The 14,359-nt window shown below is 34.7% G+C and overlaps 1 protein-coding gene across 1 annotated transcript; it reads left to right on the top strand.

The window, feature by feature from the left end:
• The first annotated feature begins 7,554 nt into the window (after window positions 1–7,554).
• On the top strand, window positions 7,555–11,100 carry LOC306859528 (G-protein coupled receptor 157-like). The gene is made up of 4 exons (XM_079400587.1): window positions 7,555–8,079; window positions 8,626–8,839; window positions 9,806–10,000; window positions 10,166–11,100. The coding sequence occupies exons 1-4, from the start codon at window positions 7,703–7,705 to the stop codon at window positions 10,370–10,372; spliced, it is 993 nt and encodes a 330-aa protein (XP_079256713.1). The 5' UTR covers window positions 7,555–7,702; the 3' UTR covers window positions 10,373–11,100.
• The last annotated feature ends 3,259 nt before the right edge of the window (window positions 11,101–14,359 follow it).

A 14,359-nucleotide genomic window follows, 5' to 3' on the forward strand; every position in this document is an offset into this window, starting at 1 on the left:
CATTCTTCTGTTTCTAAAGACCGTCAGACAGCTGTGTGATCATCCATGGGTGCGTGTGTTTATATTTGTCTGTCCAAAGAGCCGATCAGATTTCCTCAAAGCAGCCTTCAGATGTGGTCTAATGATACTTTTGTCTGACAGAATTCAAAGCCTTTAAGCTGATAATATGTACCAGTGTTGGAGATGTCATTTAGCGTGCATCCTGTCATATGTTATATCGCACAAAACACCAACACACTGACGTACACGTCCAGTATCTAAAAAGCCAGCCAAGCAGGACTCACAGGTTGTCAAGACTAAGACAAACAGAAATTCTGATGTATAGTCTGATGGGTTATACACTTTACAAAAAAAAAAATCAGTATATTAGTATAATTATTTAATATAAAATCTTAAAATTAAATTTACTTAAAAAACAAACCTACATATTGCATTATGTATTTTTTGTTTTGTTTCAGTACAGTTATTTAAAAAAATAATCAGTACAGTAATTTAAAGACTTGTTACATATTGTATTTTTATTTTTTTTTGCTTTATGATTTAGTGCAGTTATTTAAAAATATTTTGCGTAATGCTTGTTACATCTGGCATAATTTGTTCTTATTAATCTAAGTAAATTTAATTTCTAGAACAATTTGTGGAAAACGAGACAAACTTTTAAATATAAATATTTACACACACATATATATATATATATATATATATACACATATATATATATATATTTTTTTAAATTAAAATTTAAAATAAAAATACATTGATTAAGAAAAACAATATCAAAAGACAAAAGGGCAATGAAAACAATGAATTTGGAAAAAAAACAAGGATGTTAATTTTTGTGTATGTGTGTGTGTATATATATAAAATAATTATATGTTTGACAGTAAGTGTATATTGTTGTACAATCTATATATTTTTTAAGCTTCAATTTAACAAAGTTTAATAAAATGCATGCTTAAAAACTTGTTTTAAAATAAAAAGCAATAAAATATACATTTATATTTTAAATATATTTTATTTTATATATGTTTTATATAAAATTATATGCTGTTATATAGAATTATAGAAATAAATATTAAAATGAAATATGTATATAACAATTATATCAGTATTTTAGATAACTGTTTATTTTAATCTAAATATAAATTAATATGCTTTATTAAAAAAATTATATATAAAAACCCTTTTTTTGGCTTTTAGTTCTGTACACTCTGTGAGAAACTTTCCACTTATTATTTGTTCTTCCTTGCAAACCAGTCAAAGGAATCCCCCCATATTACTATTCATTTCATGGTTTTTAGCAATTTGGGTGAAATGTAAATGCAAAGGAAGCTGGTTAAAGTTTTTTCTAGGAAAGCCTCACCCTGTTTCTGCCCCCCTCCCCCTTCCCACGGTGATGTCAGCATTCATGTGAGGTACTGTAGCAGTCAGCGCAGGCTAAAACAGTCTCATAATTACAGGTGTGTTTGCTCAGACTCAGATAACGCAGAGGACGCAACGGAATATTGTATCAGCAGCTGCTGTAAAAAGGCTTCACTGGTGCCTCTCGCTCAGACAGAAGAGCATGGAACGAAGATAATATCACATGCTACTTAGCCCTCTCTTGACCTCAACCTGTTTTCATAGGCAAATGCTCATGCTTTTATTACGTGCCGTAACTCGTCACCAAACTGCACTGCAGAAAAAAAGAAGGAAAAAAAACAGCTGGGTCACATTGCCCCTTATTGCTTCAGTATGGGATTTCGAGCGTCTGATGGCAGTGACTAAGCCTGGTGTGACGCACAGCTAACGCTGCAAGCGCTTCTACTGCATTTGAAGACCCTGAGCTGATTTTACTGTCACCGGCTGCCACACAACCACTTTCTTTCTCTCTTTCACCTTTTATTTCTCTTTAATTGTGCCTCCACTTTCTCTTCCTCACTCTTCCGCTCTCCCACACACACGCTAACTCTCTCCCACTCTCTTCTAAGCCTTCTTGCTAAGTGAGCAGAGGCCCTTCTTCTCTGGCAGAGCCCTTAGGAGAGAGGCCGCCTGCCCAAAATAGCTGCACTGTGGGGAATACCAACAGATAGGGCCTTCACACTGCTTGTGTAGGTGAACAACAAATCAGGGACTGGACCGACCCCCAACCCGTCATCACACTCATAAACATATGACACACTCATGCAGACGCTTGTACTCTTTCACACACATCCGTTCCGTTCTCACAGTTTCTTACAGGCAAATATAGGCTGAACCCTTTGAACCTAGATTCGACGTTTATTTGAGAATAAGTGAGTCACGGCTCTATTTGCAGTGTAGAGGGTGAGCATAGTTCATATAAGTAATAAAGGAAGGTGTGCTCTCCCTCCCTGAGGCATGGCGGCCTCTCAAACTCTCTTTTTTCTGTAAGAGTTCAGTCTTTCTCTTTCAGATGTAAGCTTTAGAGGCTTGTTTACACTGGAGGGAGCCTTAGCAAGCTAGCGCTACTGTAGTAAAGTGTCGTAAAGCGCTACGTCAGTGTATCCTCAGGGTTTGTTTTCCTCTATCTTGTGATTATTAAAGGTAAGTGTTGTGGGTTCGGTCATAGGTTATTGTTAAAAGCTAAGCTGGAAGTTAATGCCTTTGTGTGTCATGCAGTTATGATGAAATGACGTCATATGGGAACTGTGATTTTTTTTCGGTACTTTCTACCATCAGTCATACAGTCGTCATTGTCCCTTTGTACTTTGGTTTAATTTGTCAGTTGCACAGCAAAAAAAAAAAAGGTCGTTTTATATAATTTAATAAAAATTAGTTTTAGACATCCTTAAAATTATTTTACACATGTGTTTTAAGCTTAACCTTCCCTAAATTTATGCTATAAAAAATGCCAGAGATCTTGATTTATTTCAAGATAGCTTGTTTTGTTTTTTATATAAACTATCTTTTAAAAGTTTGGGTTCAGTAAAAAAACATTCTGCATAGAAATAACATTTTTATTCAGCAAGGAGGCATTCAATTGATTAAATGTAACAGTAAAGACATTTATAATGTTACAAAAGATTGTTATTTCAAATAAATTAAGGAGTCCTGAAACAAAAATCACAGTTTCCACAAAAATAGCAAGGACCACAACTGTTTTCAACACTGTTAATAATTAGAAATGTTTCTTGAGACTCGAATCAGAATAATTTCTGAAGGATCGTGTGACACTGAAAATTGTTTTAAAGTTACTTTAAATCATAAAAATATTTCACAATATTCCTGTTGTTTGTAGTGAATACTAATATATATATATATAATATATATATATATATATATATATATATATAGGTATTTGTTAATTCATACAAATATATACTTTATATATTGTAAATGATTATATTTTTACCTAAAAAAAATACTGATTGAGAAAATAATTCTCTGAAGTGTGGATGCTGTCATTCCCTGTGTTATGTCACACAGTTCTGTTTACGCATGCAGCGGTGGTGAGGTGTAATAAACTGGAAGTATTGGATGTTTCTGTGTTTTCAGAAAACCTCTCACCTACCATCATCTCTTGGAAAGTGAAAGCAGAACAAAGGCGTATTCTTTAAGGGGAAATCTTCCTCTGTCCCTGGCTGTCATACAAGTACTGTGGACATTCCATGAGCAGAGTATTAAAGTGTCCAGAGCTCACCTGCAGGAGACGGCAGAGTCATATACTGGAAGCCTTTACAGTCACCGACAGCTGATAGTGAGGGATGAGGGCTGCTGCTGTGAGTGGTTCTTTGGCAGTGTCTTAGCTGGTTGTTGTGTGGAGTGAGAACGAAGCAATCAGCAAGTATACTGCCGCAGAAACTCGTCACCTTGGGAGGCCCATCCATCCGACCTCGCTCATGCACTCAGCTGCCCACCTGCACTCAGAGGCTGGAGAGAGACAAGAACAGAGAAACCTCAGTCTGTACTCATTATCAAGCTTCTCTACCCATTCATTCTTCTTCTAATTGTGAGAGTCAGCTTTTGTTTATCGGCACCGCTGCTTGAACACTTATAGCGACTTGAGTGTTCCAAGTGAAAGATCGGTTCATGTTTACAGTATGTTTGCTCTTTTTTCCATGAAATTGCTGTCATAGTTTCGATCAGTCTGTTCCTTTTCTTTCTTCTTCCATGAGATCAGGAGTGAATCATTCAAGTGTTATTGTGAATATCAGCTGACCAGATTTTACAGTTTCAGTACTGGTATGACATGGTGTGGCCTGTTTATACTTGGCCTATACTTAGCTTACAGTCTGATGACATATTCATATTGTTTTGTGTTTATGTATAAGTTTGATAGTGGACCAAAACATTAATCATATGATAAACCAAAAATACTATTCATTTACTTTTCACTTATATACTAAAACAAACAGAAAGTAAATATTTAAATATTTAAAATTCACTTCATTGAAAAACAAATTGTTAATTTTTGTAATATTTCTGTATCAATTAAGATTTATTTTAAAAATAGACTGTAACAAAATATATTATAATTCTATATAAATGCATTATTTTATCCAAATAACAATAAAAAAAACAAAGAAAAAGTTTTAAAATTGTCATTATTGTCATGTTGTGTTATTTCTCTATTTCTGGTGTATGTTTAGTCTTTAAAGTGGTTTTAAGTTGAGTTTCATTTTCAGGGAATTTCATTAGTGTTTGGGTTTCGGTTGTTGATCTTCAAAAGGGCAGTTTGTTCAGGTGAATGAAACACCTAACCCACTTCAGGTTTTGATGTAATCACATCAGTGTGGCAGTAAGTTTGAACTTATCCAGAAAGCTGTAAATCAATTTACTTTCACAATGTATTAAAGCAAATTTTTTTATCATAACCTAAAAGCGTAATTATAATACTGCGAAATGGAGTGTAACTTAATATCACAAACATGTTAATGTTATTTTAAAAGGTATGTTAAATACCGTGTGTGTGTGTGTGTGTGTGTGTGTGTGTGTGTGTGTAAAAGAGCAATTAATAACATATTGAACAATGTAAGATATTTGTCCTATAGGCCACTTAACTTGATTGGATCTTAACAGACAATGTCAATTAAATTTATGCGCAAAACAATGTGCATTATAAATGCCCAGCTCCCAACAAACGTCTTATGTTGTTTCAGTTGTATGGTTAACCCAGACATAGACAGAAAGTATTTTGCATTTTATTATAGTTTATCTCTTGAGTCTGAATTGTATTATATCAGTGGCTCCGGAGTTTAATTTACATGATCCGTTATAACAGATTCAAACTGAACTTGAATATATCAGTATACAAAATAGATGTTTTTACTTAGTCCTTCTCAATTATATTTTCCTTCAAATTACACAGCATACAATACAACAAAATATATTACATAAGTGTATTAAAATATATATCATTCAACACAGTTAAAATATAATGATATATTATATTATATATTATATCTGCTGAAGGCCTCATCATTTATGCTCACCTTTAACAACTTTTAGGCATCTTCACACCTTACTGGCAGAATATAGGAATTCATTTCATTAATTATGGATGCATGGCAGAAGAATACAGAGTGCTGATGTCATATTTATGTTGGTGATGTCTGTCAAGCCTAAGGGTATATATTTGAGAGCAAAAAAAAAGACACCTCTGCACTTTTTTGAATTGTAACACTCACAAGGAGTAATGAGAATAAGAGAGTGAAATTCCTCTAAATAACACTCTGCATGCACTGCTCACAAAGGTTATGGGAAGAAAACTATAGGTTGCCTTTAATGGAGGATCAAGAAAAGCATTGATTTTTTTTTTCTCTTCTCCACTTTCTTCCTCTCTGCCTGAAATAAAACGATGCACCACATTGGGACAGAATGCTGCAGTTCTCCAGCAAACAGTATTCTCAGAAAACATAACTGCTGTACTGGTGACAGTGTGATAAGAGGAGATGCATTTACCTAAAATTAATCCTAGACACATTTAAATAATAGACCAGGGATAGGCAATGTCAGTCCTGGAGTGCCGATGTCCTGCAGAGTTTAGCTCCAACCCTGAAAAAACCCTCACCTGCCTGTAGCCCTAGTAATTCTGAAGACCTTGATTAGCTGGTTCAGGTGTGTTTGATTAGGGTTGGAGCTAAACTCTGCAGGACAGCGGCTCTCCAGGACCGACGTTGCCTACCCCGTAATAGCTGAAATATAGGCTACTTTTAATTTTTTTTTACAAAAACACCATGCCTCTCCAAAAACTTTCATTATGATAGATCAAAACTAATGATGTAAAAAGGTTAAAAGAAAAGAGACCAAGTTCTTGAAGCTTGATGGAAGTTCACATTGCGCCATCTAATGGCGTCTTATAGTGATTGCATGTATTTAATAGTCCATAATTACAGGCACATTTGCAATGCCGCATTGCTTGCACAGATACTTTTGCCAAACTCTCTCAGTTCAGTTTGGAATGTTGGAATGCAGTTGCATCTAATAATATTTCCGGGTGAATGACATTTTGTTGACAAGGACTAACGTTCTGAAGAAAAAAAGAATGTTTGTAATCTTATGAAAATTAACCATGGTTTTACTACAAATAAAACAAAAAAAAAAAAAAAAGGTTACTATAGTTAAACCATGGTAACCACAAATTAAGCATGGTCACTAACCATAGCCAAGTTTAACCACGGTATTTGTAGTAAAACTGTGGTTTTTCAAATTGTAGTCAATATGCCCAAAAAAAGAAAAACATGATTACTACAATTTTACTATAATAAATCCATGGTAAATTTTCGAAATATGTTTAAGTTCGTGAATCTTGTGAAATTAAAATGTTTCGTAATAAAAAAATTAAAAAATAAAAGTTGATCTGATTTACTGTCGTTTGTGAAGAAAATGGTAAACTCTCTTTCTCCAGTCTCTTTTAATAAAACAGTAAGACTTGTGTCGAGTGATTCATTGTTTTTGACGAATCGACTGAGCGAATGGTACTATATTATTATTTTTTTTTTATGGTACTATATTATTATACCATGTCCCCATCTACTTGTGTGACGTTGGGTTGAAACCATAGACCAGGGTTCCTCAAATCTTTCCCTGGAGGTCTAATCTGCTGCAGAGTTTAGCTCCAACCCTGATCAAACTCACCTACCTGTGATTTTCTAATGATCTTGAAGACTCTGATTAGCATGCTCAGGTGTGTTTGATTAGGGTTAGAGCTAAACTCTGCAGGAATGGTCCAGATTTGAGGATCCCTGCCATAGACTGTAAAAAAAGAAATTGAAACCAACAGAAAGAGTCACTAAAATGAATCAGTGAACGATTCTGTATGAATCTTTTTAGTGTTTTGAATCAAATGATTCACTTGATGAATCACTCTCTAACACTATATAGACCTTCTCAAACTGTAAAACGCAAAAAGAAAGTTCGTCAGCCTAGATTTAAAAACTGGGACACACGTTTAGTCTGTTTTATAAAGTCAGTCAGCCGTATAGTAACAAAAATGGACACAACATTCAACATGTTTTGATTTGTTATTGTCAAGACATTGTTTCACTGCCTCAGCAGCTGAGAAGAAGCACTTAGACTGGCTCTTGTAAAGCCGCTGGATCTTAAAGCCCGTCTGGTTTTCTGGGTAATGCTTTGTCAAGGGAAAATTGGACTGGAAATCTCTTCGGGTTACAAGGGAGTTCCTTAAATAAGACTCGACTTTACCAAACACCGAACAAACAAACGAGGCGTTGGTAGACATTAAAGTCTTAAAAGAGCAAATATGGCCGAGACAAACCGTACCGAGGTGTATGTTTACGAACAGGTTGTTATCCTGACATCCTGTGTACTTTCGTTTTTTGGGTCACTTTTAATTATATGCACATATGCAAGATGGCACGATCTGAGAACTACACCGAGAAAACTGCTCGTGTATCTGTCTGTCACTGACCTTCTGTCTGCACTCTCTTACTTTTACGGAGTTTTGAGGATTTTTGACTCTGATTCTGGGGATTGTATTGTGCAAGGAGCAATTTCCACATTCGCCAACACAAGCTCATTCTTCTGGACCGTGGCTATTGCTATTTACCTATATGTTTTTATTGTGAAGTCCAGCAAGAGACGGGCCGACAACTTTGTGCTGTATTTTCATTTTATCAGGTAAACTCTACAAAGCATTTCTTCACTGCCAGGAAATTCTTAAAAGGAGCAGTTCACCCCAGAAATATTCACTCAAAATGTTTTAAACATTTACTCATCGTTGTGGTGTACCAAAACTGTATAACTTTTCTTCTGTGGAAAACAAAAGCAAACTTCTTAAGAATGTTTGAGTCGCCGTTCACTTTAATATTAATATGCGGAGAAAGGTGAAATATCCTTTTAAAACTTTCAGTGGTTGTTTATAATGTCAATTAAACGATTTTTTTAACATTAACTTTAAATTTAATGTTAATTATTACGTTTATTAATTGTATAGAATTTATTAAATTAGTTTACGTGTACATAAAATAAAATTCACAAATTTACAATTATTTTACATATTTCCTTTTATGATATTTTGCAGCTACACTAAGAAAAAGTATTTTAGACAGCGAGTGGTCATTAACTAACTTTAATAAGGATTCTGTGTAATAAGGGAAAGGTTTGGTTTTGCAGCCTGTGGATGTCTGTTTGCAGTCTGATCTTGTGATTTGTGGTTTGTGTCAGCTGGGGTATTCCTTTCGCCATCACTGTGGCAGCCCTGTCCCTGCACAAGATTGGCTATGACGCCTCTGAAGTGTCTGTTGGCTGGTGCTGGGTGAACATCCAGGCTGAAGACCATGTGCTGTGGATGCTGCTCACAGGAAAGATCTGGGAGTTCATTGCCTACATCACACTGCCGGTCCTGTACCTCCTTATAAAGATACACATTCACAACGCAGTAAGTCCACCGTGGCTCATCGCAGACAGTTTAACATTACAGCTTAGCAGAGGTTTGCATGACATTTTCATAAACTCATAATGTGCGCAACGGGCAAGAAATTTCTGGAATAATATCCAGAGCTAATGTATCAGGGAAATATCTTAATATCATAAAATAGTGATAGGCCTGGAAATGTCATGGATATTAATAAAATCTTAAAAGGTCAAGGAAGTTTTGGTCATCAATAGTCTTGCTGAGCTATTACATATTTCAAAGGCTACAAATTATGAGTGCAGCATTTAAAAAAAAAATTAAAACTCAGTTGGATAAGTTATGGGAATTTACTGGTAAAAAGGGTGTGGGAACCCTGTAAAGTTCATTGTTGAGAAAATTAAATATTAAAGACTGGCCCACATTCTTGTCGTAGTAACACAACTGCATTCTGCAAACCACATGCTGTAGTGATGGGGGTGTATACTTTCAATACTCTTTTAAATTGATCGATTAGACAAAAAAATCTGTCGTAATTTGCACTACAGTAAAAGTTTGGCATCTGTTTTAATGGTTTTTGAAGAAAAAAAAGTCTTATTCCCACCAAGGTTGAATTTACAATAAAACAGTAATATCATGAAATATTATTACAATTTAAAATAACTGGTTACATTTTAATATATTTTCAAATTTAATTTATTCCTGTAATGGCAAAGCTGAATTTTTAGCCATCATTACGTCAGTCACATGATCCTTCAGAAATCATTCTAATATGCTGATTTGGTGGTTAAGAAACATTATCTTATTATAAATGTTGAAAAGAGTAGTTTGTTAATAGAAAGCTCAAAAGAACAGCATTTAAAATGGTAACAATTGTCTTTACTGTCACTTTGAACGGTTGAGCAGGCAGCTCATATGACTTGGGTTAGCTTTTGTAAGACTACAGAATGCTGATCACTTTTTAATGCTCTTTTTCTCTGTCATGTATTTAAGCATGTGGCCCTGTCCGAGTACCGTCCCATCCTGACCAGCAGCCCTTTCTCTCACTCGCTGTCTTCCATGGCAGACAGTAAACTCACCCTCATCCCCATCATCTTCATCATGCTCCGCATGTGGAGCACCATCCGCTTCCTGCTCCTGCTGACCAACTCCCGTGCAGGACACAACCCAGTGCTGGTCACCTTGCATGTGAGTCACCCGGTTCCACTTAGTTAGCCCTAAATTAACTTAATTTACTTCCACCTGAAATCTCATTCATGTGGTTTATTTGTATACTTGATCAAAGTCATTTATCAGTACTTGCCTTTATTGCATTTGGCAACCCACTTATTCTGATTTCATTGTATTTAATAGGGAATTGGAAACACCTTTCAAGGAGCGGCGAACTGCATAATGTTCGTGCTGTGGACTCCCTCGATTAGATCACGACTGATGGCTCTGCTGTGCTGCAGAGGTCAGGACAGACACAAGCAAACAGAATCAGTGTCCCAGACCAGAGCAAGTGCATATACGCCTTCACATGGAGGAAAACCCCAACCCCCAAACCTGGGAGAACAGTAAGAGGTAAAAGCAGCTAGGATCCTCCATCTGCTGCAGCACATTTAACTCTATTTGAATGGAGTGAAAGCTCTGACTTTACAGCTCTCTGTTGTGGTTGTTGGAGTTACATCAGAGCCTTAGACTGAGCCTTCTTGTTTGACCAAGAGCCTTCACGGATTACAGGGGACTGCGGTCACATGCACAAAACCCGCAGAGCATGGAACACAAACGCACTTTCTGTTACCGGTTTAGCTCAGCACTTTAGGCGAGAGGCTTTCTGTCTTCAAATCTGTTTTCATTTAAATAGAAATGAGATCTGTAGCTCAGGGGTAGCGAGGGATACAGCAGTTTATTATCTAGTGACCAAAATGGCAAATGTACTGTGAAGTGTTTTACAAGGGATTGCTTCCCTCTTTCTCCCAACAAAGCATTCTTAATGCAATGTTATTACTTTACTTTACACTTAATATGTATTGTTAAACCATGAATTGTGTATTATGTGCTGTATTTATATGTACAAATATATAGTATTGCTTTTGCCCTATATGTATGTATTGTTATAATAATTTTTTCACTTTCTCTGTATAGAGTCCCATGCACCTAACTAGTCATTGTTAAAAATACCTATCACACAATGGGGAAGAAGTGCCTTTTAATATTTGTATGTTATAAATTATGTAGTTATGAATTTGTATTATAGTTATATTTTATCAACAAATTAATTTCAATAAAACAAGTCATTACCTATCAGATTCAGTTATTTTATTATTTTTTAAACTATTTTCATAATTTTGAATTGGCTTTTGTTTTTATATTTAAAGTTTTCTTTTAGTTAGATTTTGTTTTTTAGGATTTTGTGTGTTTTGTCAATTTTATTATTTCCTTTTTTTTTTTTTTTTTTTTTTTTGGTTACTAAAAAAAAAAATGTGTCTAATCATTTTAGTTAAATGATAACAACCCTGGTCAGATTATTGTGTGAGGTTTGGTTCTATGCATTAGTTGTTTGGATATTGAGATGTGGGCGTTGAATTTAAACAGTGAAGGAAGATGAACGTGAGGTGCATAAGCGGACTAAATGATTGGAGAAGTGCTGCATACATCAGCAGAGAAAGTCTTTTTCACTGGAAAATCCAGCTTGGACATTTTGAAGAAATATTACAAGGTCAAAATTGTTAAAAATTAAACATTTAAAAATGTTAAATATACAAAGATTAATAATTTACAGTAAGATCAATAACGTATTTGAAAAGATTGAATTTTCATTTCATGCTGACCTTATTTATTTCTTTAAGCTTCACATCCACAAAACAGTCAGAGGTGTCTCCCATCATGAACACTCTTTCTTGCCCATAATATGTATAAGGTTATGGAGAGAATCTGCTTGGTAATTATCTGTAAATTATTAAATGATTGCACCGGCACATTCCCTCAATCCTTGACATTCAGTTGAGTCTCACTTGACGTTGGCTAATATGCATTTAGAGTGGAGCTGAGCTGTATCTGAGCTTCTCTAAATATTTGATAATACATGCTGTATAAGAGACTTAGTCTATGCCAGTTTCACCAAAGTGAGGATACAGAGCGACTTCTTCATTATCTCAGCATGATATCAGATCTTCTTTCAGTTAACAAGTAGAGGAACTATTCTGAGGATAGCTGGGGAAAGGGCACAAGCTGAAAACAATGGCAAATGTTGTGCTGATTGGTTATGTGAGCTGAGGGAAGAGGATGTTGTATATATACCAACTCTTATGGTGTTGCTAACCCTGAGGCAGTGTCAGTTGACAAGCCAGTCCTATGAGCAGCTCATTACGACAGTTTATTGACCGAGTGGAAACTGTAAACATGGCTCAACAGTCAGTTTTGAAGCCTGCATGATTAATTTTGGCATGAACACAAGTGCAGTGTAATGTTTTACTGGCAAGCTGGGACAGAACTATCACTTGATTTTGGTTATTAATTTTAGAGGCTTGTCACTTAAAGCCTATTATTAACAAAAGTGTCAGAAAACAGATTTACCACAGATTATTTATTGGATTCACATTCAAGTATTTTTGACAATGTACTGTAGAGTTTAAACATTTAAAAAGGTATGTGTGTGTGTGTGTTTATAGTTTAATCAATAATAAATGTATTAAAATTGGCAAATTGATAGCAAATGCAGTTTTTTTTTGTTATCTTTTGAGAATTTTAATTTCCAAGTTTTAAGAGTTCAAACTTTAAATACAGAATATATTTTCAGAATTATTTTAATTAGCCTACAATTATTTAATTCATCATGATATGCACTCTGAATTTGATCATTTGTAATACAATTGAAATCCAATCTTAAAAACAGAATGACATATTGTGTGTATAGACTCGATTTATTTTCAAAGATAAATTGTCACATTAACATATACCTTTTCTTGAGCCTTTTGTTAACTTTAGTGTGTCCATCGCTTTGGTGCGTTACAGCCCTTATGGGTGTCTGCAATGACTGCATATCACTGCAGAGGACAGCCACCTAAACGAGAGCTTTTTTAAACCCGCAGCTTTTTTAAAACCTGACTGTGAGGACACAATCCCCAGTGGGGTGTTCAGCCCTCGACCTGCTGAAATAAACAGCTGAGGATCTCTGTTTAAGTTGATGAGGTCCAATCAATTTGATTAATGAGTTGCTGAAGGAGGAATAGGAATGAGAGAATCTGCAGTGCTGCACTGCAGGAGGGAGCAGATACTGGTCCGACAGAGACCCCTGCTGTCCGTGTCACGCTCATCAAAGCGTTTGGGGATGCTGATCTATGGAATAGAACTGATCTCTTGTACTCTTTTGTGAATTAAAATAATAATTTTGTTATTTGTATGATTTTTTTTCTTATTTAGAGTTCCATGAAAAAGTCTCGTTAATGAAAGGTGAAATTGTTAACAAAAAAAAAAATTATTCGTTTTGCAGAATTACAGTTTAACTATGCAATGGGTGTCAGCAGTCAATAATTAATTCGACATTTGCTTCTATCTAATTTCCAAGTATATATATATATCTTAATACAATATATGTCTTTGTCAACCATGTCAGATCACAAAAGGATGAATACCTATACCTAATGAATAACTACTAGTACATAAAAATTAAGTACAAGTCACTAGTGGAATACTTACTAGTCAAAACTGAATAGTTGATATCCCAATGACGGATCCCCGTAGAAGTCAATGGCAAAAAAATTAATTTGTTACTAGTAACAATATAATAGTTACTAGTCACTATTGAAATAAGTACTAGTATCTAATGAATAAATGCTAGTATCTAATAAATAAGTACTAGTATCTAATAAATAAGCACTAGTATCTAATGAAAACATACTAGTATCTACTGATTAAGTACTACTATCTAATAAATAAGTACTAGTAACTTTACAAAAGACACTAGTACCTAAACAAAAAGCACTAGTACCTAAAGAATAAGCACTAGTAGTTAATGAATAAGTACTAGTACTTAATGGAAAAGATACTAGTATTTAAAAAATAAGTACCAGTAACATTAAATTAGATACTAGTGCGGCTTATAGATTAAATGTTAAAACGGCTTGCCATAGACGGTGATTTGACTGAAACTTTGTTTCATGTTTTCCTATAATGTTATGTATAGGTCCAATACAATCTACAGGGTAAAAAAAATATTACATAACATGAACTCTCACCAGCATTATTAATCAATTCCCAACAGTTTTTATCAAGATACTTCTTTCATGTTCATGTATATATATATATATATATATATATATACATAATTATAAAGTCTTACTGTGTTTCTGTTTTACCTTTTTTTCCTTGCTTGAGTAAAACAAAGGTAGGAATTTAGGCAAATAAAAGAGATAATTGTACCCCAATAACTAACATGATTGATGCCATGTGCTTTTCTTTATAGGTGCAGATAAGTAGGTAGCTTATTTTTATCTGCTTATATCTGCTGCTTTAATACCAAACAACTTTATCCTTGCTTTTCAGGGTCAGCTCCAATGTCCAAAG

Source organism: Barbus barbus, assembly GCF_936440315.1.
Source record: "Barbus barbus genome assembly, chromosome: 40".
Taxonomy (NCBI): domain Eukaryota; kingdom Metazoa; phylum Chordata; class Actinopteri; order Cypriniformes; family Cyprinidae; genus Barbus; species Barbus barbus.